Raw genomic sequence first — 25,569 nt, 5'->3', positions numbered from 1 at the left:
TCTTAATTTCTCACTGATGAGCTGAAGCGAAGCATTAAGGGTGCAAAATGTTTTCAACAGAGCTGCTTACCCAGTAACGTTTTTTTTCTTTCCTGTGTTGCTGGCTCTGTGTCTAAATTTTGCTACTAACTCCTGATATTCAAAATTCCTGAAGTACATTTTTTTATTTCACGTATTATACATGCCAAATTAATAAATGTGGAATATATATCCCCAATTGACCTTTTTTTTTTTAAGTTACTTTCACTTAACAGGGTACTTTTGAAGGATGTTCTCTCCCCATCATACACTCTTGTCCTGGCAACATTTTAAGAACCTTTATTTCCTCTGGTAAGTTTTCTCTTTAATCAGTGAAGAGAGAGAATCACGGATGCCCTGGGGAGATAAGCTATATAATATGTCCCATAAAGCTCTCGAAGTGCAATCTTAAAAGTTGAATTTAAGACCCCACTCTACTATGAGCAGTAAAGACGCTAGCCTTGATTTCCCAATCTTTGGAATGGAGATCACATGCATCCTATCTCATAGCATCAATGTTCTAAATATCAAGTAAGATGCTGAAAAGAAAAAAAAAAAAAAAAAGCCTACTTGCTTCCAATCCACTCAACATCAGCTGACGCAGAAAGCCAGGTGGTCTGCTAGGGGAGAGTCTTATGGTGGGAAAGCTGGAGATCAACAATATACTGTTATATTTCTGGCAATGACATGGGAAAGAGCGTACCTGGACTGGCTAGGAAAATATGTTTATCTGCCAAACAGAACTGCCCGGTTACATTTTTTCATTTGTGAAATAATGAAATACCCACTTGGCCATTAACAATCTAACCCCTGGAGATCTGATCATGTTTGTGGAAACTCATAAAATTAGGTTCACATACAAGCAAAGGTGAGGGTGAGATCAAAACTTACAAGCAACAATCCCTTCCTAGACCCAATGCTAACAGTTTTCAAGCAGTTCGGCAACCCTCATTTATCACATCCCCACCAAAATGGCTGTTTTGTTCTGGGGTGATAAACCAGGATCTTCCCATCACTGACCTGAGGTTAGGAGATTTCAATGAACTGGTTTATGCTGCCAGGACTTCCTATGAAGGGTGTTACTCCCCACTTGAAAAAGACACTACAAGTACTCTTTCACCTAAATGTTTAATTGGCTTTAGACCACATCCATTTCTTTTTAAGTGGAACATCTAATGGCAGCAACACCATTTTGGAAGGGTTGTCCCCAGCCGGACACATACACCCGATGCCTTCAACCACCACAAATTGTCAAACTAAGCTAGCTCGCTTTGTTTAATGCTCTGGTAAGCCCCAAACCGGGGAGTACAAGTCTGAAATCAGTTTAATCCTTACAACATTTCTCAAGAAGATCTTGAATTCACTGTTCGTTTTGAAAGAAAAATACTTTGTAGTTATTAAAATGTTTACTTTCAGCAGGCAGACTTTTCCCCACCCCTAAGTTTTTTATTTTCCCCAAGAAAACTTTCTCTTTGGGCAGAACACCATACAGAAGCTCTACATGGCTCATTACACTGATATAAATAAAGCAACAAAGAAACATGGCCCTGATCCCTAAAAACGTATCTGGGGGGAAAAACAGAATTGTACCATGCCGCTGAAGTTTTCAAGCTTTAAACATCTCACAGGGCTATAATACAAAAATTTAAATTCAACTGTGAAAGAGCCAATTACATCAAAAAATAAAAAATAAAAAGATTGGGATGGTTTCAGGTATTGTTGAAGGAGCCATGGGGTTGAACTATTAGACTAGGTAAGATTAAGGGTCCTTATTAGTCCCATTATTTCTAGGAAATTCTACTAAAGCCATCCCTGTGGTAGGGACAGGGAGAGGATGTTAAACTAAATTCTTAGGAGAGCGATACTCATGGATTCGACTGGAACACTTCAATAAGTACTTAATGAAAAATGTCTGCATACTATTTTCTTATACATGTAACCCAAAGCCTTAGAATCAAAAACCTAAGGCTCACATTTTAACAAGATTTGCATTCTAGGTCTTAATATATGCATAGTCTGAAACAATCCAATAAATATACCATTTCAACCTTACAATATATACTAAAAATATACCACATCACCCATCAAATAAATTCTGAAACACCCAATTAAAACCATTAAATGAAATTAAAACCATTAAATTAAAACAATTAAGAAACACTTAAAGGGTGGGACGCCTGGGTGGCTCAGTTGGTTGAGCAGCTGCCTTCGGCTCAGGTCATGATCCCAGCGTCCTGGGATCGAGTCCCACATTGGGCTCCTTGCTCGTCGGGGAGCCTGCTTCTCCCTCTGCCTCTGCCTGCCATTCTGTCTGCCTGTGCTCGCTCTCTCTCCCTCTCTCTCTCTCTGACAAATAAATAAATAAAATCTTTAAAAAAAAAAAAAAAGAAACATTTAAAGGGTAAAAATTTAAGATCTATATATTTGTACTTATACTAAATGATTCCCAAACTCTCTTCATTCTTTCCTAATTTCCTTTATTCATAACTCCTTGGATCTTTTAGTTAATTGAAAATCAGGTACACTGACAGACCAATGACATCTGTGTTTTGCAAGGGAGGCTAATAGCCAGCCAGCCTAAACCAGTCTTACCCTAAAGCCTTACCTGACCATACAGGCCCACACTAATGGCACCTGGCACCATGCTTCATCATTAATTAATCATGGATAGCCTTGCTGCTTTCCTTTTATTTAAGATTTTATTTATTTATTTGACAGAGATAGCACCAGAGAGGGAACATAAGCAGGGGAGTGGGACAGGAAGAAGCAGGATTTGCCATGAGCAGAGAACCTGGTGGGGCTAGATCCCAGGACTCTGAGATCATGACCTAAGGTAGAAGCTTAACGACTGAGCCACCCAGGCAGCTGCCTTGCTGCTTTCTTTATAAAGTTATCCCAAATTACTTAGGCTTTAGATTTTTATCAAAATTGTCTTAAGTGTGGATCTAGGTCAGCAAACATTTTTGTCATGAGCCAAACAGTTAATATTTTAGGCTTCTGCAGGCCATTCTCTGTTCCAAGTACTCAGCCTTGCTATTTCAGGGGCTCCTGGCTGGCTCAATAGATAGAGCATATGACTGAATCTCAGGGTTGTGAGTTTGAGCCCCACAGCGGTTGTGGAGCCTACCTAAAGACAAACAGAAACACCTTGCTAATTTAGTGTAAAAACAGCCATATGAGACAACACCTAAATGAGCAAGTGTGGCTGCATCCCCATAACACTTTATTTATGGGCCCTAAAATTTGAATTTCATATAATTTTCACACAGCACAATTTTTTTCAACCATTTATAAATGTAAAAATAATTCTCAGCTCTCAGGCATAACAATAATTGGCCACAGCAGGAAGCAGGCCACATTTGGTCTATGAGCCACAGCCTGATTCCTGATCTAGACTACCAAAGTGTGTCAACAAACTACTTCACATTCCCCCCAGGCCTCCAGCAGTAAATATCAGCAGATTGATCCTGTTTATCTTTCCTTCTATTTCAGGGGAACTATCCTATGTCTTCGAAATACTGAGGCATCTAATTAACACATCAAACAGGGTAGATTTAACTAGTTGTTCCAAGGGCATATGAGAGCTTCAGCATGAATTAAGATTTTCTTTCTCAAAAAAAAGTAACAACCTATAAATGAAGGTCTGTGTGTGGTAAGGAGACTTCTAGTAGCAGAGGACATTCACTTTTAAAATCTAAAACGATGGACAAAACCACAGTCCACCAAAAAAAGGCGGGGGGGGGGGGCGGGGGGGGAGGGGGTATGAACCAAAGATTGAACCTTTTTCAGAAGTCCTCTCACAGGTGATGTCTCCTCACTGACACAACCCCAGACAAAGAGAAGGAACAGTAATAGCAGCTTAAACAGTCTTTGTTGGGGAGGAAGACAGATAGAAAACACAGAATTACCAGCCCAAATATTACAGCCACTACTCTAGTATTTTCAAGGCACTTCTTTGGTTCAAGTTTTATTTTAGCAGTTAGTCTGAAACCAGCTTCTATCTGTGGCTTAAAAAAATCTCCGCAAGGTCATCTACCTTTTAATATCTAGAATGGCATATAACTCTGTCTCCAGAAGCATTATACAGAGTTCAGATACTATAAGTTCCCCCCAAAAAACTTCCAATAAAAAGAAAATTAGGGGCGCCTGAGTGGCTCAGTGGGTTAAAGCCTCTGCCTTTGGCTCAGGTCATGATCCCAGGGTCCTGGGATCAAGCCCCGCATAGGGCTCTCTGCTCAGCAGGGAGCCTGCTTCCCCCTCTCTCTCTGCCTCTCTGCCTACTTGTGATCTCTGTCAAATAAATAAATAAAATCTTAAAAAAGAAAAAAAGAAAAAGAAAATTAACTTCAAATAGACATAGAAAATCAACTTCAAATGTTTCCCTGTGTTCCAAGAATCAGATGGAGTTTGGTGGGCCACAGGTATGGGATATAGGATACAGCCCATACACTGGAGGACCATTATATATAGAAAACCAGGATCTTTTACATATGTTAACTTCAATCCCTGACTAACAACTCATAAATCATCCCTCCAGAAGATATAGTCTTATATAAACTACCTGCTGCCCTACCACATCCTGACACCACAGAAATATGAAAGACCACGTCCTGAAACCACAGAAATATGAAAAACTAACTTTGTCAAGAGCCAAACGATTAACAATTTCAGGAGAAAGAGGACCATCCAAGCCTAGAAATTAAGACTTCAACATGAAACAAGTCTCTAGTAATTTTTGTCCACTGATACCGTTCCTGGTTAGACCTGTGCTTTGGTAGTATTTTTGTATTTACTGTGCATGTATACCAAGGCCATCAACAAGACTCTGGACTAAGTCTCCTTCTACAAGTTGGGCAGAAGTTCTCAAAGGCAGGATACTACCAGGCTAATATGCAATCATCCTATTATTTAAAGATTCTAAATTGAAAGTCTTCTTAATACGGAGTGGTAATTTCCCAGATTGTACATCCTTCCCTCAGCCCCTGCCAAAGACATGGCCTTCAATCACGATCTACTACTCCACAGGGCTTCCCTGGTCCAAGACTCTCTAAAAGAAAACCTTTTAGAGAGAGTAATAAATAGAGTATGAGCTAGAAGTTACCAAAACATATTTAAAAAAAAAAAAAAAAAAAAGAGTCAGTGGCACAGGAAGGACCAAACAATTGGGTCTCTATTGCTCTGGGGGCCTGAGCCATACAGGCCTCTACGCAATTAGCGAAGAATCTGTCAAGATGAATCAGACTAGCAGCTGACAGAATGGTGAGGAAGGGGCTGCCCAAGCTGAGGGCAATTTAAAGAGACTTTCAAACAGCTACTTAACATGTCTGGTGAGCATATTTAAATTTGATGGGAAAGCTTCAAAATAGTTCTTTCCAGCTTTCAAATCTCCTTTCTGATCTGCCGTCTTAAGAGAGAAAAAGGGAAGCTATGAAGAAGTGCATCTTCTGTGTTGTGAGGCTCAGTGCCACACTCGAGTGCTCCAGTACATAAACTTGCCTGTTCCCATGCAGTCTCTTCCAAAAACAATAATGAAAAGCAACCAGGATGAGCTCAGGATATGGCTAAATTTTCAGCAGGGGAAGAGCAGTAGAAAGTTCCCGATTCAAAGCAAAATCAACTCACAAAAAGTGGGGATCATTTCACCAATAATTCCAGCTCCACAGCGAAGTCTATCACAAAGCACCTGACTTCCCTAAGCAACCTGGGAGGAAGTCACGAAGCCATAATATACGGTAACTGCTAGAAAAAAAGTCATCATTAGGTCAAAAACTAGTTAAGAGAATAACTGAAAGCTGGCTCTATCCACCATCGTAGGGTGACAGTGACAGATAATGGAAAAGAGAAAGCGCTCAACAAGGACATACGTGCTAGAGTCCCTTCTCCAGACAGCAGCTACTTACTCTTTGCAAAGGGATGTCAAAGCATGATGTCTCTGCTCAAAGCCCTCTGCTGTGGGTTAAACTGTGTCCCTCAAAAAGATATGTTGAGGGGTTCCTGGGTGGCTCAGTTGGTTAACTGTCCAACTCCTGATTTCGGCTCAGGTCATAATCTCAGGGTGGTGAGATCAAGCCCTGTGTGGAGCTCTGGGCTGACGTGGAGCCTACTTAAGATTCTCTCTCTCCCTCTGTCCCTTCCCACCTCAAGCACTCGCTCTCTCTTTAAAAAAAAAAAAAAAAAAAAAGATATGTTGAGTTCCTAACTCCCCATACCTGTGAATATGACCTTATTTGGAAATAGTACCTTTGCAGATGTAATCAAGTTAAGATGAGGTCATACAAGATTAGGAGGGTCCCTATATCCACTGACTGGTGTCCTTAAAAGAATGTCATGTGAACACACAGAAACACACAGCAAAAGCCTGTCATGTAATGAAGACAGAGACTGAAATTATGCTGCCACAAGCCAAGGAACACCAAGAATTACTAGCAACCACCAGAAGCTAAAGGAGACAAGAAAGGATTCTTTCCTAGAACCTTTGGAAGGAACATGGATGGCTCTGTGGCTCTGCTGACACCTTGATTTTGGACTTCCAGCCTCCAAATCTGTGAGAGAATACATTTCTGTCATTTTAAGCCATTACAAAATGTTCCAGACTTCCCTTTATCTGGCTAACTTCAGCTCCTACTGTTCTCTCCCTAGTCACTCCACTCAAGCCACACTAGCCTCTTTCCTGGTCCTCAAAACCCTCCCACCACCGGGCCTCGCCCCATCCCAGGATGGTCCTGCTTCAGGCCTTTGCAGATACCATTCACTCTGCGGAAAGGGTTCCCTCCCCAAGAATCTGCAAGGCTGTTCCCTCAATCTCCCCTCAGGGCTCTGCTCAAGTTCCCTTATTGGCAAGGCTCCCCTAATTACCCTTCAGCATCTCTATTCCCACCCCATACACCCTATTCTCCTTCCACTGCTCTATTTTTCTCCATAATACTTAAGACAAGCTGACATAAATATCTTGCTTAACCTTTAAAAGATCCATCTCCCTCCATAATGTTAGCTTAGTGACAGCAAGACTTTTTCACTGCTGAATCACAGCGTACTCTATTAAGTGGATAAACAGATTCTATCAGGACAGGTGAAATTTTACTCGAAACTGGCTGAGTGACAAGAAAGGTTTCTACTAATTAAATGGAACAACAGAAGCTTTTGTAGACGAAGGGCAGGCTCAAGGTTGAGCTCTGAGGGGGCTAGGAGACAATCTCTGTGCCAGGTTTTCTTAGGTAGACTGAGAAGCTCACCACCATTCCTGTGTAGATGAGGGGAAAGGTGAACAATTTCAAAGATTCCTTTCTATCTAAATAAATCAACTCTTACCTATAATTTTTGTCCCCAGCCACACACACACCCCTGGAGAAAGTGATTTAGCTTCAGAAATAGCCAAAGCCAATTTAAACATACCTCCCTCCACCTCTGCATTACCACACATATTTTTGGTTTGGGGGAGGCTGGGGGGAAGGGCGCAGCAGGAATATCTGATAATGATAATTTCATCTTGCAAATACACAAACTACTTAGGAAGAAAGCCTCTGACCACCACATCCCTAAAAAGCAAACAAAAACATTTCAAATAAGCCAGAAGCTTTAAAACAACTTTCCTAGTAAGTACTCAATCCAAAGCTTTTTAAATGGCCTGAAATTAACACTCCTCCTTTCCTCATTTACATCTTCAAAACTTTAAACAAAAGAGACAGAAAATCAAAGTCTTTCTTTACCTTGGGTTTTGGCCCCTGGTCCTGCCAATCCTAGGGATGAATCACAGGATTCCTTGAGAGGTGATCTGATTGGTGTTTCAGCTTCAGGGGTCTCAAAATTACCTTCAGAATCCGAGCTGCCAAGGGGGAAAAATGAGGAATTACCACTTTCAACGGTATTTCCGACACCCTTTACAGTCTACGTATGGACAGAGGCTAAAGTCCAGCATTTTTGCCTAACTTTACAACCCACTAGTCCCAGCAGGGACTGGCCTGTGGGAGCTCACCATGGGGTTTTCTTGCTGGGCCCTTCTGGGCCTTCTGCCTGACATCCCGTCTCCCTGATATTCCTCCATCCTCCGGAGCTTTTCTCCGTCACGATTTATTTCCGAGGTCATCCTTTCTTCTGATATCCCCCCAAGAACGCTTTTCCACAGACTCCTTTTCTAACAAGAACCCCTTCTCATTGGCTTAAAAAATTAAGATTGCCCCCTCCTCCTAAAAATTAAGTCAGCTCTCGCCACGATCCCTTTTTCTTAGGCAGGCCTCTACCTGTCTGGAACTCACTCCGCCCCAAGCTGAGAATACGGTCACCTGCTTTCCTCAGTCACTCAGTGACAGCTCAGCAAAGACCACCATTTCTCACCAGCTGCCAGGGACCTGTCATCACGCGACCTTCTTTACCAAGGCTGCATTTTCGGGACACACAGGGACACCAGGAGGGCCTAGGAGCGACTTCTTCCCCACAGGGAGGGCCCCAAGTTCTACGGGTGTGATCAGTGACACTGTGTGTGTAGGGGCGGGGGCGCGGGGCTCAAAGCTTAAGAGAAAGTGACTGAAGCAGACCGGGATGCGGAAAGACTGCAGATGCCGGGTTAGGTTCTGAATCGAGCTCATACTGAAACGGGGGAAAGGTAACACCGGACAGAACATCCTGAACTTTCGAATGCACAGCGGGGCCCCTGCTACGGGTAGGGACGCAGCGTTGCGATGATAATGGTTACGCGGCTGAGCGACCACACACACGCACACAGAATGAGCCGCAGATGGATGGATGGCAGCACGTCTGCATCTCGGCAGGGATGCGTGTACTTGCCTGAAACTCAAGGATTTGGTCTCGGCTTGCGAGTCCTCCTCCTCGGGGTCGCCCTCTGGCCCTCCGGCTTCGTCCTCTCCGGCGCCCCCGCCGCGCACCGCGGACCAGGTCCATTTCGCCCACTGCACTGGGGACAGTATCTGCCAAGGGCTGAACGCCATGAGCGCGGCTCCTCTGGCTCCAGCTCCTAGGAGTAGGGGAAGGGGGAGAGCCTTTTTTCCTTTTCAAAATGGAGGGAACGGGTGACAGACGCCTGTAAGCGTTTCCAGCGGAGGCGCGGATGTGGTTAAACGAGCGCCGTCGGGGGCCCGGGTGGAGCGCTTCCTCTCGGCCGGCAGGCAAGCCGCTTCCTCCTCGTCCTCCTTCTCGAACGGTGTGGTCGCGGCCACCCCCGCGCCGGCGACTCCCGCGGGGAAGATGCCTCTCCTGGGGCCTTCTCAGGGCCCGGCCCGCGGCGCCGGGCGGCTCGGGTCTCGGGGTCTCTGGCTCCCGCCTCCCGGCCGGCGGGGCGCGCATCAGCTGCCGCGGGAGCCGCGCCCCAGGAGCCGCCCCCTTGGACCGTACTATTAGCGCGCGCGGGCGGGGGCGGCGGCGGCGCCGGGCCTTTGAAGTCCTCGGCGGGCCCGCCCGATCCCCCCGCCGCGGCGCCACTCTGGTCGCGCCCGGACTTCGGGAAGGGGGCTGCCGGGCTGCGACTCCGGCGGGCAGAGCGCCCCAGCGCCCCCAACAGCTCTGTCAGCTGCAGAAGCCGGGAAGATCCTTTTTCTGGGTCCGCGCACGCTGGACTTTTTCTCCTTCCCTTCTTATTTTTTCGTCTTGCTACTGTGACTTAATGGCGTTGTAACATTGAACCGCACAGAAGTGAAGCCCCGTATTTAAAAACACACGCGCGCGCGCGCGCGCGCGCGCGCACACACACACACACACACACACACACACAAACTTTGAGGCCGCTGTTGCCTGAGGTTTCTCTCTCTCCCTGACATTAACAGCGTGGAAGATTTCAGCCTGTTCACCTCCGACCCTGTCGCTCCCAGGATTTGGAGATTCCTCAGCAACGCTACAAGAGTAGCCAAGCGCTGGAATTGTAGGTGTTTTGTCCCTCCCCAAACCGCAGTCGTGGGCGCTCTGGGGCCAGGTCTCTGATAAAGGGTGCTCAATTACCCTGTGAAATTATAGCCTGGTCGGTTTCCCATTCTCCTTTTTTGAGGCTTTCTCTTCATAACTTCTAAGCCTCTGATTTCTGACTTCGTCTGCTGCTTCAGAAGTATGCCAACAGGCCTTGTGAAGGCAGCCTTCAAAATAAAAACCCTCTTTATGTTGGAAGGCAGAGGAACATAGCAGAGCTCTCCTCGCATTTTCTTCATTTTCCATATAGGGATCGCTCGTCTCAGAATTTCCAGTGCACCAAGGAAGCCGGCTCCACAAACCACAAACACCAGGCTTCACCATCTCCTTGCCTGGGTAGGGCGTTTCTTGTACTATTGGAATTTCCCAGAGTTGAGGTGAAACTGTGAGGTGACTTCAGCTTCTCACAGAGAGAGCAGCTCCAGAATTTAGGAACAAAGTTATGCTGAAACTGCAGGAGGCCGCCCATCTCCCCTGAAAGAGCTTGGCACCGGCGAGGAGTCATGACTGTATCACACATTCGATAACAAACACAGAAGCAAAAAGAAGGCAAGATAAGGCATGGCAAGTAGTCTTACCATAACAGAAGGGCAGAGGTTTGCCTGAAGTCTAGATAAAAGGGTTGGGGATGTCAGGATGCTTTAGAATTCACCCAGCTCCTTCCCAGAGAGAAACACAACTGTCATGACTGTTCTAGAGGCAACAACAATGGGAAGCAAGCAGGAGTCTTTTTTTTTTTTCTTTTTGCGTCCACATGAAATACATCACACTGTTATCCGATTTTTTGTATTTTTAGGTTTATGGCTCACCATTTAAACATTCAGGTGGTAAGGTCCCCTAGGTTCCTGGATTTCACACAAGTGTTCTGTAACCTGGAAACCATATTACCCCATGTAAATCAGTAACTGGCATAACCTGGATCCTGTTCATTCTTCTTCCTGAGTAGTTCTCAAATCTTTTCAATCCTCTGCATCCCCATTGTAACTAACATATAGATCCCACACTGTCCATTTTTCATAAGTTTTCTGTAAATGTCTTCCAACTGGTTCTACCTCTGAGGGTTTTCCCACCTGGGGTCACCCCACCAGACTAATAGGTGACTTATGCTCTAGTCTTGCTGTTCCTGCTCCTTTTTGCTCCCAGCCCTTTGTATTCCTTGCCATAAACAGTACAGAATTGGTTCTGAACTTTTGATATAGCCCAGAATCATCTGGGGTGCTTCTTTAAAAATACTAATCCAGATTACCAGCAGAACCTGGAAATCTATTTTTACCAAGTATCTTGGGGAAATTTTTCCACGGGATAAATTTGGAAAACAATAACTAGCTTGGACTGACTGATTGCTGCTTCCGGAACAATTTCCTTTTTGCCTGCAGAGTTTTGCACATTCCCCTCCCCCTTATCCCCGACCTGGAGCTCCCAGACCTTGACTGTCCAAACTTCCTTCATGACCCAGCTCAAGGGTCTGCTCTGGAAAAACAGGCTGATTTCTACCCCCATCTACCATCTCTATACCCCAAACGTTAATAGAAACCTTTATTGTGGCCCTTAGATGGTTTTGAAAGGGGGCACTATTAATAGTTATACCAGACAGCAGGCATAAACCAGGATGTCCCCAAGATGTAAAGTCACCCTACACTTCACACATGATATATAATGTATTTGTTTACATAGCTGTTCTCACTTCTGTACCATAAGTTTTTAAATTGCAGGGACCATTGGTTCATCTTTTCTCTTTGCCAAATTTTCAACAATAAAAACATAGTCTTTTTAAATTGCAGAGACCACATCATATTTGTGATTTATTTTTATTTCTCCAGACATTAGGACATGGCCACATACTTAGTAGGTGGTTCAGTAAATGAACAGAAGAGGAATATTCTAGTTTAGTAATAAATCTTATGAATTTGGCTAAGATGACATAAATGCCTAAAGCCTGACTCCTCCAGGGGAAATCAAGTTTTGGAACTAGCACAGAGTGGAACTTGGAGCAAGAAATGGCCCCCGTAAGATAAAGCCAGACCTATACAGCGATTTCTTGAAACTAGAGAAGCAAATGCCCAGGTTTCTGAACTCTGCTCCTCAACAAGCTCCTGGACTTAATGTGAACAACAATAAAGGAAGTAAGTACTCAATAGTTTGCATTTATTTCATTGTCTAGAAGTTCAAGTAATGAGGCTAACTGACATATCAATTTTCCTATAATTCTGGGAAAGAATGGGAAATGTTTGAAAACAGATATCTTAACCAAGATAAACCATTTTGCTGCTGTGTCCTCAGCATCACAGAGCAGAATGGCTGCAAACACATGACCACATAACCAAATGAGACGTATTTGTTTTGGAAATGACCGAAAGTACAGAAAGGGCCCCATCTGTTCTTTTCCCTCCTCTGCTTCTTGTCCTTCACAGAAGCTTTGGATCAACACACCCTGAAAATCTGAAATGTAACTCCTTTGAAACAGTCCTTAATTGTGGTGTAGCCAAGCCAGGCACATCCTTTGCCTATAATGGATGTTCCAGAGGGATCTGCAAGATGGGTCTCTACAGTTAAAAAAAAATAACAAGGGGCGCCTAGGTGGCTCAGTGGGTTAAAGCCTCTGCCTTCCTTCGGCTCAGGTCATGATCCCAGGGTGGGATCTAGCTGCAGGTTCTCTGCTCAGCAGGGAGCCTGCTTCCCTTCCTCTCTCTCTGCCTACCTGTGATCTCTGTCTGTCAAATAAATAAATAAAATCTTAAAAAAATAATAACAAAATAAAATGAAGGGTAAACAAACTCAAACAGGCAAACAACTAACCATTTCATAGCATAGCTATTCTAGTAAAGCCTGTAGGAATGGGTAGACGTTGGGGGCAGATGTAGTTGGAGCCTAATTGGTATGGATCCCATTTACCTGGTAAAAAGTTTAACTCAAGCTGAATTTCATCCTGTAGTGGCGGGGAGCAAACACCAGAACCTCCCTAGATAATGCAAGGCAGTGATGAGGCCGTGGCGGTAGCTATGCCATCTGGAGAAGCCTGCTGTGGCGAAGGGGCAGCCCTACCCAGTTCCTGATGCCCAGCATTGCCATTTAACAATCTTCCAAGAGAAACTCAGATTGTGGATTTCATAAGACATCTTCCAATGTTTAATGTTCTTACTAATTTTAATTGTTTTAAACCTTGAGGAGGCCAACATGGTGCTGGATCAAAACAAAGCCATCAGTGTGCCTGGTGGCCCAGGGAACCTAGATGGACAGAGGGGAGTCATCAGGCTTTGAGCAGGCTTTGAGCAAAAGTAACATTTCCATTTAGAAAGAACATTCTGGTAACAACCTGGGGGATGGGAGGGGAAGAGTCAAGACTGGAAGACCCAGAGAACTGCATTTCCCTGCCCCAAACCACCTAGAGAAAGCGGACGGCCTCTACCCCAGAGGGTAAAGAAGCAGAATCGGAATTTGTATCCTTAGCTTTCACTCTACTTGTTCAGGAAGCATCAGAGCTGTAAGCAATCCAAGCACGATGCAAACACTTTTACAGGGGAAGGACAGGAAAACCTACTGCTAAGGCAACTGAGTTTCTGACAGCCAGTAAAACGAGAAAGCATCTGCTCTGAGATTATGGGAGTGGAGGAGGCAGGGGAGGAGGGAAAGGCCAGCATGGTAAGAGAGCATTGGGACTGAAGTAGCCGCAGAGAAAACCGAAAGGTCAGGCAGGCAGGCAGACAAACCCGTCAATATATCCGTCTTCTCTCACAATCTAGGAATCTGGTGAGGAAGAGATACATCGAATTCAACTAAGATTATATGCCAGATGGATGATGTCACCAAAGTGGATGGGCAGCTTTGAAGCAGGTAGGCAAAGTACTGGCCCGGAGAACAGCAACTCAGTCGATGTGCCTCAGTGGAACCCTTGCAGAATGCCCCCCAACTCCCCAACCCTGCTTTTTGAGAGGCATCTGCTCATGGGATGAGGGTTCCAAGACATAGTGGGGAATTCCCCGCACCCGGTTACTCCATCAACCTGATCCTTGAATGCTCTCTCCTTACTCACTACAGGTCCTTGCAAGGTCCCTAAGACATAATGACTTGACAGTACTTTATATCAATAAAGTTGCATCTGATCCTTATAATCATTCTCTGCGGTAGTGGGGCAGGTCTTCTCATTCTCAGTTTGCGGGTGAGGTAGCTGAAGCAGAAAGGGCAACCACCTGCCTAACGCCTTATAGCTAACTGCCGCCAGAGCTGAATCTAGACGGCTAATCTGTCAGTACCTTCGGTGCACTATCACACTGGAAGAAAGCAGAATGTCCTTGCAGCCACTGGGTAGCCTGCCATTCCGTCAGCTGGACACTCCTCTCAATATACCGCTGCTGCAGTCCCTGCTTCCTGCTCACCTGGCATGAAAGCCGCAGACAAGAATACCTAGCCCCCCTCCACCCCCAATGCCAGCAGGAGTCCTGCTTTCCCGGCTGACCTCAGTCTAACCAGGCAACAACTGTGCTGATGTCTGCACAAGACAACATGGCCAACAAGAGCATCTGACATATTCAAATATGTTAACGTTACAGTCTGAACCTTGTGAGATCAGATTGTATTCTTACTTACAGGCTACTGTCATCTGTAGAATTACAATCATTCCTCCACTACCCAAACACACCCAAATCAGAATTTATATGGTGCATTTGCGCTGAAAATTATATCACAAAGAGAACTTCCTTTCTAATTTTTTAAGAGAAGAGCCAGATTTATGTCCATGGTTAGTACTCTTTTAGAGCTCCAGAAAGATTAAAACAGATTTAGATTGCATCTTTAGAGACTTGGCCAAGCTTCCCACCAAGGGCCTGCCCAGAGACCCTTGTCAAGGCTTTGCTTTGATGAATAATTCTTGTCAGGTCAACCCTCTGATCTATTCTGTTTTGTATCACAAAAGTAAAGTTTGACCTTCCCAGAAAGTATGCCATTCAGCCTAGGTCACAATCAGACTTATAGCAGAACTGCCATGTAGCAGAGTTATACTGTGTCAGCTTTCAGTGGGAGGTGGGAAAAAAAAATCTATTCTGTGATGTTTACACTGACCTAGCGTCATTGAAGAGCCGGTTCTTATGAAGTTCTCTCCCATCCCCGTCAGACAGCATGACTCTATGTTTATTGACTTTATGAGAAAGTTCACTTTAGCTCTACCCTGGGATGTAGAAGTATTAGCGAAAGAGTTGTTGAGTATGAAGGACAGAAACAGAGACAGGTCAGTCTATTCATTCTAAGTGAGGAAAATAACCCCAATATTATTCCTAATTCTTCCCACCAACAACCACAAATCAAAAGTTGAAAACAAGCCAAAAATAAGCACAAAAGATCCAATTAAAGCATTGAACTATCTTTAAATTTAGAAATATTTTCTATTCCAGGAGATACAAGTGGTTTTTCTGGCTAAACAGCATTATTGAAATTACAGAGCCTGTTAAATAGGTAGACCATCTTGTAAAATTATTGTTATTGATTTAGCACACTTTGTGTTCTATTTTTCTTAAAGATCTTTTTTTATCTATTTGAGAGAGAGAGAGAGAGAGCACAAGCAGGTAGAGGGGCAGAGGGAGAGGAAGAAACAGGCTCACTGCCAAACAGGGAGCCCAGTGTGGGTCTCGATCCCAGGACACTGGGATCATGACATGAGCCAAAGGCAGATTTTTAACTGACTGAGCCACCCAGGCCGCCCCTGTATTCTTCTACTGAACTTATATTCCTTTTCAGCAGATTAGGCATTAAGAAAAGTGGGCCCTCTGAATCAGGCAGCTTAACATGTTAAGCCTCAGACAAGAAAACCATCTGGAACCCTTGCTCAGTTGTTTACAAATTTAAGTTTCTAATAATGAATATTATTCCAAATTTGAGAGATCTACATTACCTCATGGTTAGATAGTAGGTAGAATCTAAGACTTGAGTTAAAGAGGATGAAGGAATTTAGGAAATTGCAATAGAAGTATTATTCTATTCTTCTCCTGTAGCCATTTTATTCCCTCTCCTCTATCCTACCTCCAAAATAAGTCTCCCAAATAATACACCTGGAGCACTAGAGCAATAATGACCCCGTGACCCAGGTTTTCTGATATCACCCTGATAGCAAATATTCTACCCATTCTACTTGTAAATACATGTCTCCATTTTCAATTGATGAAATACTGTCACTAAGAAGTTGGAAGATAACAGATTGGGATGACAGTTGGAAAGGACAGCAGAGATTGTGGGATGGTTAGGGAGGAGGATTTGTGGGAGGAGTATCCACCCAGAGAAAGAATAAAACCACAAATTCCAAAATAATTGGGATAACCACTCTACCTAAATCCTCACTTGGGGGGAATTTCATGACAGTAATTCTCTGTGACTGATAATCACAGTTTCTAAGAGAAAAAGATGGGAAAGTAAATAGCAAACTCCGTGACATGGCATGCAGCCTTCTGTTACTTCCAGCCTTTATCTTTTTAGAGCAAAAGTTCAATTGCCATATTTGGGTTCTGAAACCACATGTGTGTGAAAAGTGAAGGAAAATATGTCCTTTTACTTCTCTGTTACAGTATGAAGTGGGGAGAAGGGAAACCTGTCCTTTTTAAGTATGTTAAAATTTTTTTTTAAACTCCAAATGTTAACACATTGCTTATTTGCATCCCTAATATAAGCTAACCAACTAGCTAAATAAATGGAAGGACATTACAATGTTTCAAATTGGTAAAACTAAATATTTAAGATGGCAATACTACCCAATTAACTATTAAATCTAATGCAATTTCAATCAAAATTCCTAGGATTTTTTTTTTCTTGGGATTTGTCAATATTTTCCAAAAGTTTATTTAAAAAATAAACAGGTGAGCATATTTTAGATTCTTTTAAAAAAAGAGAGAGTCAAGAAGGGAATTAGGTCCACATGATATTAAGACACATTGATGACAAAATAGGCATATCCTTGCTCTGTGAAACAGAATGGAAAGCCAAGGGCGCCTGGGTGGCTCAGTGGGTTAAGCCGCTGCCTTCGGCTCAGGTCATGATCTCAGGGTCCTGGGATCGAGGCCCGCATCGGGCTCTCTGCTCAGCAGGGAGCCTGCTTCCCTCTCTCTCTCTCTCTGCCTGCCTCTCCATCTACTTGTGATCTCTCTCTGTCAAATAAATAAATAAAATCTTTAAAAAAAAATAAAAAAAATTTAAAAAAAAGAATGGAAAGCCAAGAAAAAGACACAAAATATATGAATATATTATATGATAAAGATGATGTTGTAATACAGTGGGGAGGAGAAGATTATTTAATAAGTAGTTGGGGAATAAGTGGTTGGCAATGGAGAAAAAGATCAAGTTAAACCTCTACCCCAGAGCATATACCAAGATAAATTCCAGATGGGTTAGAATGCTAAATAATAAAAATCAAACCACAGGGAGAAAACAATCCAGAAACAACAGAATCTGTCAAAGCTCCGTCAGAAGGATGACTGCCCAATCTTTCAAGTAATTAATGAAATCACACTCAAAATAAAGATTACAGATTTGGCTACAGAAGAAGAGTAAAGCTACTAAATGTTTGCCTTCAAATTAAAAGGCAAACGACAGGCTGGGGAAAATAATAGCAACCAAAAGCTAATATTGTTATTACCCAAGGAACTCATGAAAATCATGAAGATCATCAAAACCCCCGCAGAAATTAGCAATTATAACTACTTGCTGTGTCAGACACTAACTTAAGCGCTCTTTACGTGAATTATCTCCTCTATTCTCTACCTCTGGTCCCACAGTTTTGGAGGGTATTATTATTATAAAGAAGGTATTAGTATGACCTTAAAAAAAAAAAAGGTCAAGTTGACTACATTTTCAATGTCTAGAGTAGGGGCTTAGCAAGAGGGGTTTCAGAAGATTGTGACCTCTCTGAAATTATATGCAAAATTGTGTGTGTGTGTGTGTGTGTGTATTTGCACCCATCTCTCCCCACCTCATCCCCATATACCATCAAGTTCCACTCCAGAAACAATGCTTTAGGCCGATTAAAGATTAATTTCTGAATCTGAAAGTAGAACCAATAGATTCCCTTCCTCCAACAGTTAAAGAGAAGTTCTAACCAGAAGGGCCCTTACATGGAGAACACAAACCTTTCGGAGATGAACACAAGAAGCAGCAAGTTTGGGAGACATACAGCACAGTGCAGACACCTGTACTAGCGGGCAGTTGGTGGGTCTAATCTAAGCGACACTCTCATTACAAGGAGGCATTTGCCTGGGGAGCCAAGGTGCCATCAAAAAGGAGATCTTCCCCAGGGACTGCCCACTGACACACATGAGCATCCTCAAGGACACACCAAAGTGGGCCAGGATATCAAAAGTGCACTTTATGTGGGAGGGGCAAAAGAATTTGTTTTAACATGTGTCTCTTTGGGGTGCTCTCCTTTTGGGGTACTTCCCTTCCAAGAACCCATGTTGATGAGGTACACCAGACTCCAGGAGTCCCCCCGTGATCTGACATGTCCCTTTTTGTAATTTCAGTTACCTGCGGTCAGCCAGGGTCTAGATGCAGAAGATTCTCCTTAGACACTGTTAGAAGGTCAGTAGCGGCCTTACGCTGGGTCACAAGGTGGACGTCATTCACCTTGCTTCTTTTCATCACGAAGGCATTTTATCATCTCACATCATCACAAGAAAAAGGGTGAGTGTAGTACAGTAAGACATTTTGAAAGACTGCATTCACATAACTTCCATTACAGTATGGTATTATAATAATTTATTTTATGGTTAATTATCATTGCTAATGTCTTACTGCACCTAATTGATAAATTAAACCAAGTCATAGGTATGTATAGGAAAAAACATAGTATATATAGGGTTTGGTACTATCTGTGGTTTAGGAATCCACTGGGGTGAGTTTAGGCATCCACTGGGGGTTTATCTCTAGTGGGTAAAGAGGAAGGGGTTTATCTCTGGTAGGTAAAGGAGAACTACGGTGCTAGGTGGGGGCATTTTCCCATCTGCGAAAAAGTGGGAACAGTGGTAGGGCTCCGTGGTGGATGGTGTTGCCAAGGCCTGGTTCTGTGCAGCAGGAAGCTTAAGAATCTGGGGAGCTCTTTTTAAGAAAAATACAAAAGGGCCTTGTGAATACAATGCGAGGGCCTTTCTGAAGACCCTGCCGGGGACCTCCCAAGTGAAGGGTCCTGAAGTTTAAGCTGCATTAACGTCATGGTAAATTCAACTCTGCCCAGAGGGTGAAAGAAAGCCTCGTGTCTCTGGAGATTCCAGCAAAACATCAACTTGGTAAGTGAAAATATTGATCTATTGAAGGAAGGGGTCACATTGCCCTCCTCTAGCTTCCAAAAGGCATTGAAAAATTTTAACTGTTGGAAGTTCAATAAAGGGGTCAAAAGTTATCTTCTATACAATGTGTGGAACCTAACTCATGGTTCTATTGCTTCTGTACAAGTGTAAATACACACACACATACACATTTTAATTATGATAAAAAATAAATCTGTAATACTCAGGGGGAAGGAGGTGGGGAGAGGGGGGTGGGGTTATGGATATTGGGGAGGGTATGAGCTATGGTGAGTGATGTGAAGTGTGTAAGCCTGATGATTCACAGACCTGTACCCCTGGGGCTAATAACACATTATATGTTAATAAAAAAAAACAAACAAACAAAATTGTAATACTTCTCTAGCATCATGCACCTTCTGCACCCTTATCCTTTGGACTTCCACAGCCACGCCAGCAGAGTCTAACTTCCTCCCACAGCCATTATTTCTTTATTTCTTCTGGTAAAAGAGCCCCCTGAGTTTCCACTGGGCACATGGCCACCAAGCAGAGGCCACATTTCCCTGCCCTTTCTGCAGGCAGGAGTGGTCTTGTGACTTAGTTCTGGCCTGGGAGAAGTGAGCCAGGTGGCAGGTATGACTTTGGGGTGATGTCTTTAAAAAGAAAACTGCTGTGCTTGCCCCACGATGTGGGCTGGTGCTGAGCCAGCTTCTACTGTGTGGATGAAGACCACACTTGGGAGATGGCAGAACAGATGGATGGAGCCACGCCTGACCTCTGGACTGACATTTGGACCAGAAAGGCCTAGTGCCCTAGACCAACACACCTGAGACCTGTTATGTAAAAGGAATAAAAGGCCATTTTTGTGTTACTCCCTGCTGACTCTCCTGGTGATAAGCAACCTCACCTCCTCCTTACAATACAACTTGTTTTGGGGTGTTTGGCATCTTTAATTCCCTTAGATGGCAATATGGGAAGAACCTGCCTTCAATGTCATTCCACATCATTGTGAGAAAGATGACATTTGGGTTCTTTCCAAAATGCATCCTATATCAGAGTGGTGTCTTTTTTCTTAAAGCCAGAAAATTGTCCAGCCGTGAGACTCGAGCCTGCCATGTGGATGAGGTGGTCTAACTACCCTGAAAACAAGACTGGGCCCACCCTTCCCTCTCCTGTGATGATCCGAGTTGTAATACCACCTTTCTGGAAATTAGGCAGTCATGTCTTTAAACATGGCAGGTGTGGATGAAAAGCTAAAAGGAAATGGAAGTCAACACTCGGTCTTCCAGGCAGAATGGATTTGGATATTGTATGAAGGATACAGTCTCTGCTTGAATTCTTCTTGAGTATTTCTTGGAAATGATATGACAAGTCCAGAACTACTATATAGTAAATATGAGTATTTTGCCAATTCAAAGGCTGAAATCATAATTGACCCACATTTTATAAAGAAATTAATCACTGTTGTTCTTTTGGCTTGAACACCAACTGGTGTTATTTCCGGTACTCACCCACAAAATATTTTTTTAGAAACTGTTTTCATGCAGACACATAGTCAGTCATTTTGTTGTATTATCTTACAGAAGTGCCATAAGTCTGGTTATCCTTACTGTTCTTCTCAGTACCTCATCGTGTAAGATGTGGTAAGACTGTATGGATTTTCTACTTCCTTTCGCCAAGGCACAGATAACTACTGAGTAGAATGTATTTGCTTCAAATCATTTTCTGAACAAATAATAAGTCAGTGACCCTAAACCTAATCATCTGCCCAAGATCTCAAAGAATTACAGAAATTTTTAGATGGAAAGGACCTTTGCCAAAGTCACTGAGCTGAATATCCTTGTTTGCATATGGTCACCTGAGTCCCTGAGGCATTAGGGATTGCCCAAGGTGCGGTCAGGCACCAACGTTCGCGTGACTGGGACTTACATCTTTCTGGTGGGAAGTATAAATTCTTGGCTTTCTCCCCAACCCTAACAGATGTACACACTTGGTATGTGGAATAGAGATAAAACTCCACCCTCACCCCCGCAACAATCGCCTCATTTTATTTTTTTAAGTAGTTCCATGCCTAGCATCAAGCCCATCATGTCATCCTCAAAAGCAACTTGAACTGTTTTATAAAACAAAGAATTTCTTTTTTTTAAAAAAGATTTTATTTATTTATTTGACAGAGAGAGACACAGTGAGAGAGGGAACACAAGCAGAGGGAGTGGGAGACAGAAAAGCGGCTTCCCGCAGAGCAGGGAGCCCAATGCTCGATCCCAAAACCCTGGGATCATGACCTGAACCGAAGGCAGATGCCACCCAGGTGCCCCAAGAATTTCTTTATACAAATAACATTGTGCTTTGTCTAAAAAGTATTTTAAATACCTTTAAGGGAAAATAATACATATGTTCATTCTTTCATTCAGTCATTCCACAGAGTTTACAAATGACAAAACAAATCCTGTCCTTGCCCACATGGAGCTTATGCATTAGTGAGTTTAGGAAGCAAAGAAATAAATATGTAACTTACAAACTGTGGAGTGTGCTTTATCAGAACAGCACAGGGGCCAAGGTCAAGGCCAAGGGGTTGGGGGGTTAGTGGAAATAAATCAGGGAGGGGACAGGCTGAGACCCGAGGGATGGATGTGGGAAGTGTCAGGGTAACAGCGTCCTGGCAGACGAAAAAGGAGCCTCTGCTTCAGATAAGTGTAGCCAAAGCAAAGTGAGTGAAGGGCTGAACTGTCCAGATATTGTTGGTGGAGCAGGAAAGGCACAGGTTTCCAGGGGGGTGGTGGGGGGCCTGCCGGAACATGGTCTTAAAAATGTGAGTTTTTGATGATACGCAAAAGAACAAAGATAAAAGGAAAACTCACCCATAATTGTGCTTTTGATAAACCGCCACCGTTAAAATGTTGGTGAACAATATACCCTGTTCTTATCTTTTTCAAGGCACATATGGCATCAAATTATTTCTATTTTTCTAATTATTCTCTGTCTTTCCCGACTAGAAGTGGCTCCATGAACACAAAGCATCTTGTCTACCTTGCTCTGTCTGCAGATAATACTTGATGACTGAATGAATAGACACAAACTTCCAAATACTCCTCTTAAAAATACACAAGCATGTACTTACATGCATGGATAGACAGGCAGACAGACAGATACTTTTATACATTGTGATTTAAATATCATACCACCCTGTGCTAGAGGTGAGGACTTAATCCCTAACTTCTCCAGTTTTCAGCTGAAACTCCACTCCCCAGGGGAGGAAGTGGGGACGAGGTTATGAAACCAGTGCCCTTCCTGACCCTGTTGAGCCCATGTTCTGCTATCTCCCTTAGTTGCAGCAGTAAGCCTTTCCTTGTCTACCAAGATTTACATCATTTGTTCCCCATGGAGGGATCTTCAGGGGGTTTACTGTACCTCATTATAAGTGAACTGTGACAAATAATACTACACATGTATTTTTTTACACAGAGACAATGATTTCTTAAGAGTTAAAACCCTAGATATGGGACTGTAGTGTCAAAACACATTTTAATATTTGGATGAATATAGCAAAACAGCCCTCCAGAAAGGCTGCACTAATTTACCTTTTTAAATGATGGCGTATGAGATAGCCTTGTCCCTCAACCTTAACCAACACTGAGTTCAGTGCATCTGAAATTATGGCAATTGGTTGAAAATGACATTGTTGGTTTTCTTTGAACACATTTGATTGCTAAAGGAAGTCTGAACATCCGTTAATGTATTTATTGAACCAGTGGCTGACTCCCTTTCCTTCTTTCTTTGGTAAATGGAGTGTTTAAGTCCTTTGCCTTAAATCAGTAGTTCCTCCTGGTCCTGGGACCAGCAGCATCAGCACTGCCTGGGAATTAGCAATGCAAATTCTCAAGACCCACTCTGAACCTGCCAAATTAGAAACTTGGGGGGTGGGGCAGGTAAAGGAGGTGCAGCCTCTGTGTAATCCCCAGTGCAAAACAGCCACATTGCAGACCCTCACTCTCTACACAGGGTATAGGTCTCTAACTTCCAAACTAGAGACAAAAAAGCTCTTTGATCAGCAAATTCCATATTTCCTCCACAAAATGGTCTTTGCGGACTGAATTGCACTTACCATTTCCTTTCATTCGAAATATTCTGAACTACCTCAACAGGACCCGGGAGCCCACTGCATAACCAGTACCAACCTCACAACAGTACCCCGAGATGACACCTGTACTATCTGCCTAGACTCATGAACCCACTCTCTGAACAAAAGTCACATTTTCTTTGAGCAGCCACTCCCTCCCACGCTCAGGGCCTGTGGTTTGGGTCTCCCGCTCCTGACGCAGGAGTGGGAGAGTGAGTCAGGCCTGACTAAACACCACATTCCACAGCCAGCCCCCTGACCGTCCCCCCACCACGGCCCACCCACATTTGGTTCTGCAAAAGGCACATGACCCAAGCCCATCCAACTTACGTCTCCTGACAACCTCTCTAAACTTGGTCACCACTACCTCTACTATTTCCGGTATCAAACCCGGGCCCTCTGACAGGATTTGGAAGAAAATCCAGCAACCAGAGGGAGGGAGACACGCTGAAAGCTGCCCACAGGAGCCACCTGTAGGAGAGATGGCCTTTACCATGGTAACTGCAGTGTATTCAGCAGGAATCCTAGAGTGATGTCAGCAGACAGTATGTGCACAAATGTGACTATGCACTGGGATTAGCCAACTTGATGGGCATTTTCATTAGTCATTGGCCTCTTGGTTCAATAATCCCTTTATTTAAGAAGCTCTGTAAGCCTCAAGTAATGACAGCTGGTAGACATATTTCCCAGGCTGGTGGATGCCAGGAAAGGGTATGAGGAGTCTGTGTGGTAACATTCTTCAGCCTCATTCCAGGGCTCCTGATACATCTGCTTGGTAAAAATTGGCCTCAGATGTTCCCAGGATTCACTCTCCCTCACCAGCACCACCAAGGGCCACATTTAAAGAAACTCCCTAACGCTCAGATATTATTAAAGTGTCCTCATGCTGGAATCTGTCTTTTCTCCCTGTGGGGGCTGATTTTTTCCCCCTCAAATAAGATATTCACAATTATCTTTAGTACCTACACTTTAATAAAAATAACTCATTCAAAACCATCTACTGAGTGCCTCTCAGCATGGGCAAGGCAGGCCAAAGGAACTGCTTATTCTCTCTGAAATCGACATACAAAGCAGGGACGTTATAAACAGCATAATGCAAGGCACTGATTTGTTTCACACATCCCCAGCCTCTGCCTGACGAAAGTGGAGGAAAGCTCAAGTATGACCAAAAAAGGAAACACCATGATTCAGCTTCCATAGAGGGTTTTCAAATGCGTGAAGGGGAAAAGTATGGGGGAGAGGAAGAAAAGAGGGAGGGAGGGAGGAAGGGAGGGAAACCCGAACGTGGACACGTTACTGATGGCAAAAGAGGAATGTGAGCCCAAGTCTGTGCTCCCCTCAAGATTATTCTGCTCCTGGGCAACAATTTTCATGCTGATAAATAATGTAGCATCAAAAAACCTCTCTGTTTTGTACAGAACATGAGAAATCTGGGATTTGATACTGTCAGCGAGAGTATTCATACATACTCTATTCAAGACACAGACAGCCCTGAATACCGGCTCTTCAGCTCAGCAGGGGAAACCACAGTCGTCTGACATCTCTATGTCTGCGACTGTCACAGCTCTGGGAGGAAGGGTGTGTGGGAAAATCAGTGCCAGCCACACAGGCCCATGTTTGTGTGTACACACACACATGCGCACACACACACCCCACATACACACACCTCACACACACTGCACACACACAGTCACATACAGAGACCCACATACACACACCCACACACCCCTACACAGTTACACACACACCATACACAGATACATACGACAGAATCACACACACACACACACACACACACACACACACACACAATTACTCCCACTCATTGTCACACACACCCCACACCCCTCCAGGAGGCGTTGTTCTCCAGACCTCCCACCAGGGGGCGCCACCCACCATCCACACCTCCTCACACCCATATGGTACACATACAGAGACACGCACACATACATACACATGGGCACACGCAGCCCCCCTCCACACGCATACACAGGCATATGCACTTCTCATACACTTCAGTCCCGACACAAGCCCCAGCCCCATTGACCATTCATTCATATAGGGATATGGAATCAATCAAATAAGACAATCATCCGGGGTATAAAAACAACTTCCACTTAAAAGAAAAAGACCATAAAACTGGGAAAGGACTGCAAAATGAGAAACACAAGGAGAAATTAAAAAGTGTAGGCCTAGGGAAACAAAGACTGAGAAAAAGATAAGTTGAAAGCGCCAGTCAAGTTTGGATTTGGTTTTGTTTGGGTTTTGGTC

The 25,569-nt window shown here is 43.8% G+C and overlaps 1 protein-coding gene across 13 annotated transcripts in view; it reads right to left on the bottom strand.

Annotated features, from left to right (window-relative positions):
* Positions 1-25,569, bottom strand: part of TACC1 (transforming acidic coiled-coil containing protein 1) — a 118,139-nt gene that overhangs the window by 51,796 nt on the left and 40,774 nt on the right. For 3 of the 13 annotated variants that reach the window (XM_047717129.1, XM_047717132.1, XM_047717133.1), the window contains exons 2-3: positions 8,800-8,986; positions 7,725-7,840 (exon numbers count right to left, since the gene is read on the bottom strand). The exons of 1 other annotated variant lie outside the window; for it this stretch is intronic. In XM_047717129.1, the coding sequence (XP_047573085.1) occupies positions 7,725-7,840; positions 8,800-8,960 (277 nt within the window). In that variant the 5' untranslated portion in view covers positions 8,961-8,986. Of the gene's footprint in view, positions 1-7,724; positions 7,841-8,799; positions 10,435-18,423; positions 19,317-25,569 lie in introns of those variants that run through there. 9 more of the 13 variants (XM_047717128.1, XM_047717139.1, XM_047717140.1 and 6 more) reach the window with 5 other exon arrangements.

The sequence above is a fragment of the Lutra lutra genome, chromosome 2, assembly GCF_902655055.1.
Source record: "Lutra lutra chromosome 2, mLutLut1.2, whole genome shotgun sequence".
NCBI lineage: Eukaryota > Metazoa > Chordata > Mammalia > Carnivora > Mustelidae > Lutra > Lutra lutra.
Note: the sequence above shows the minus strand (reverse complement) of the source record. Positions and strands in the feature narration are given on the sequence as shown.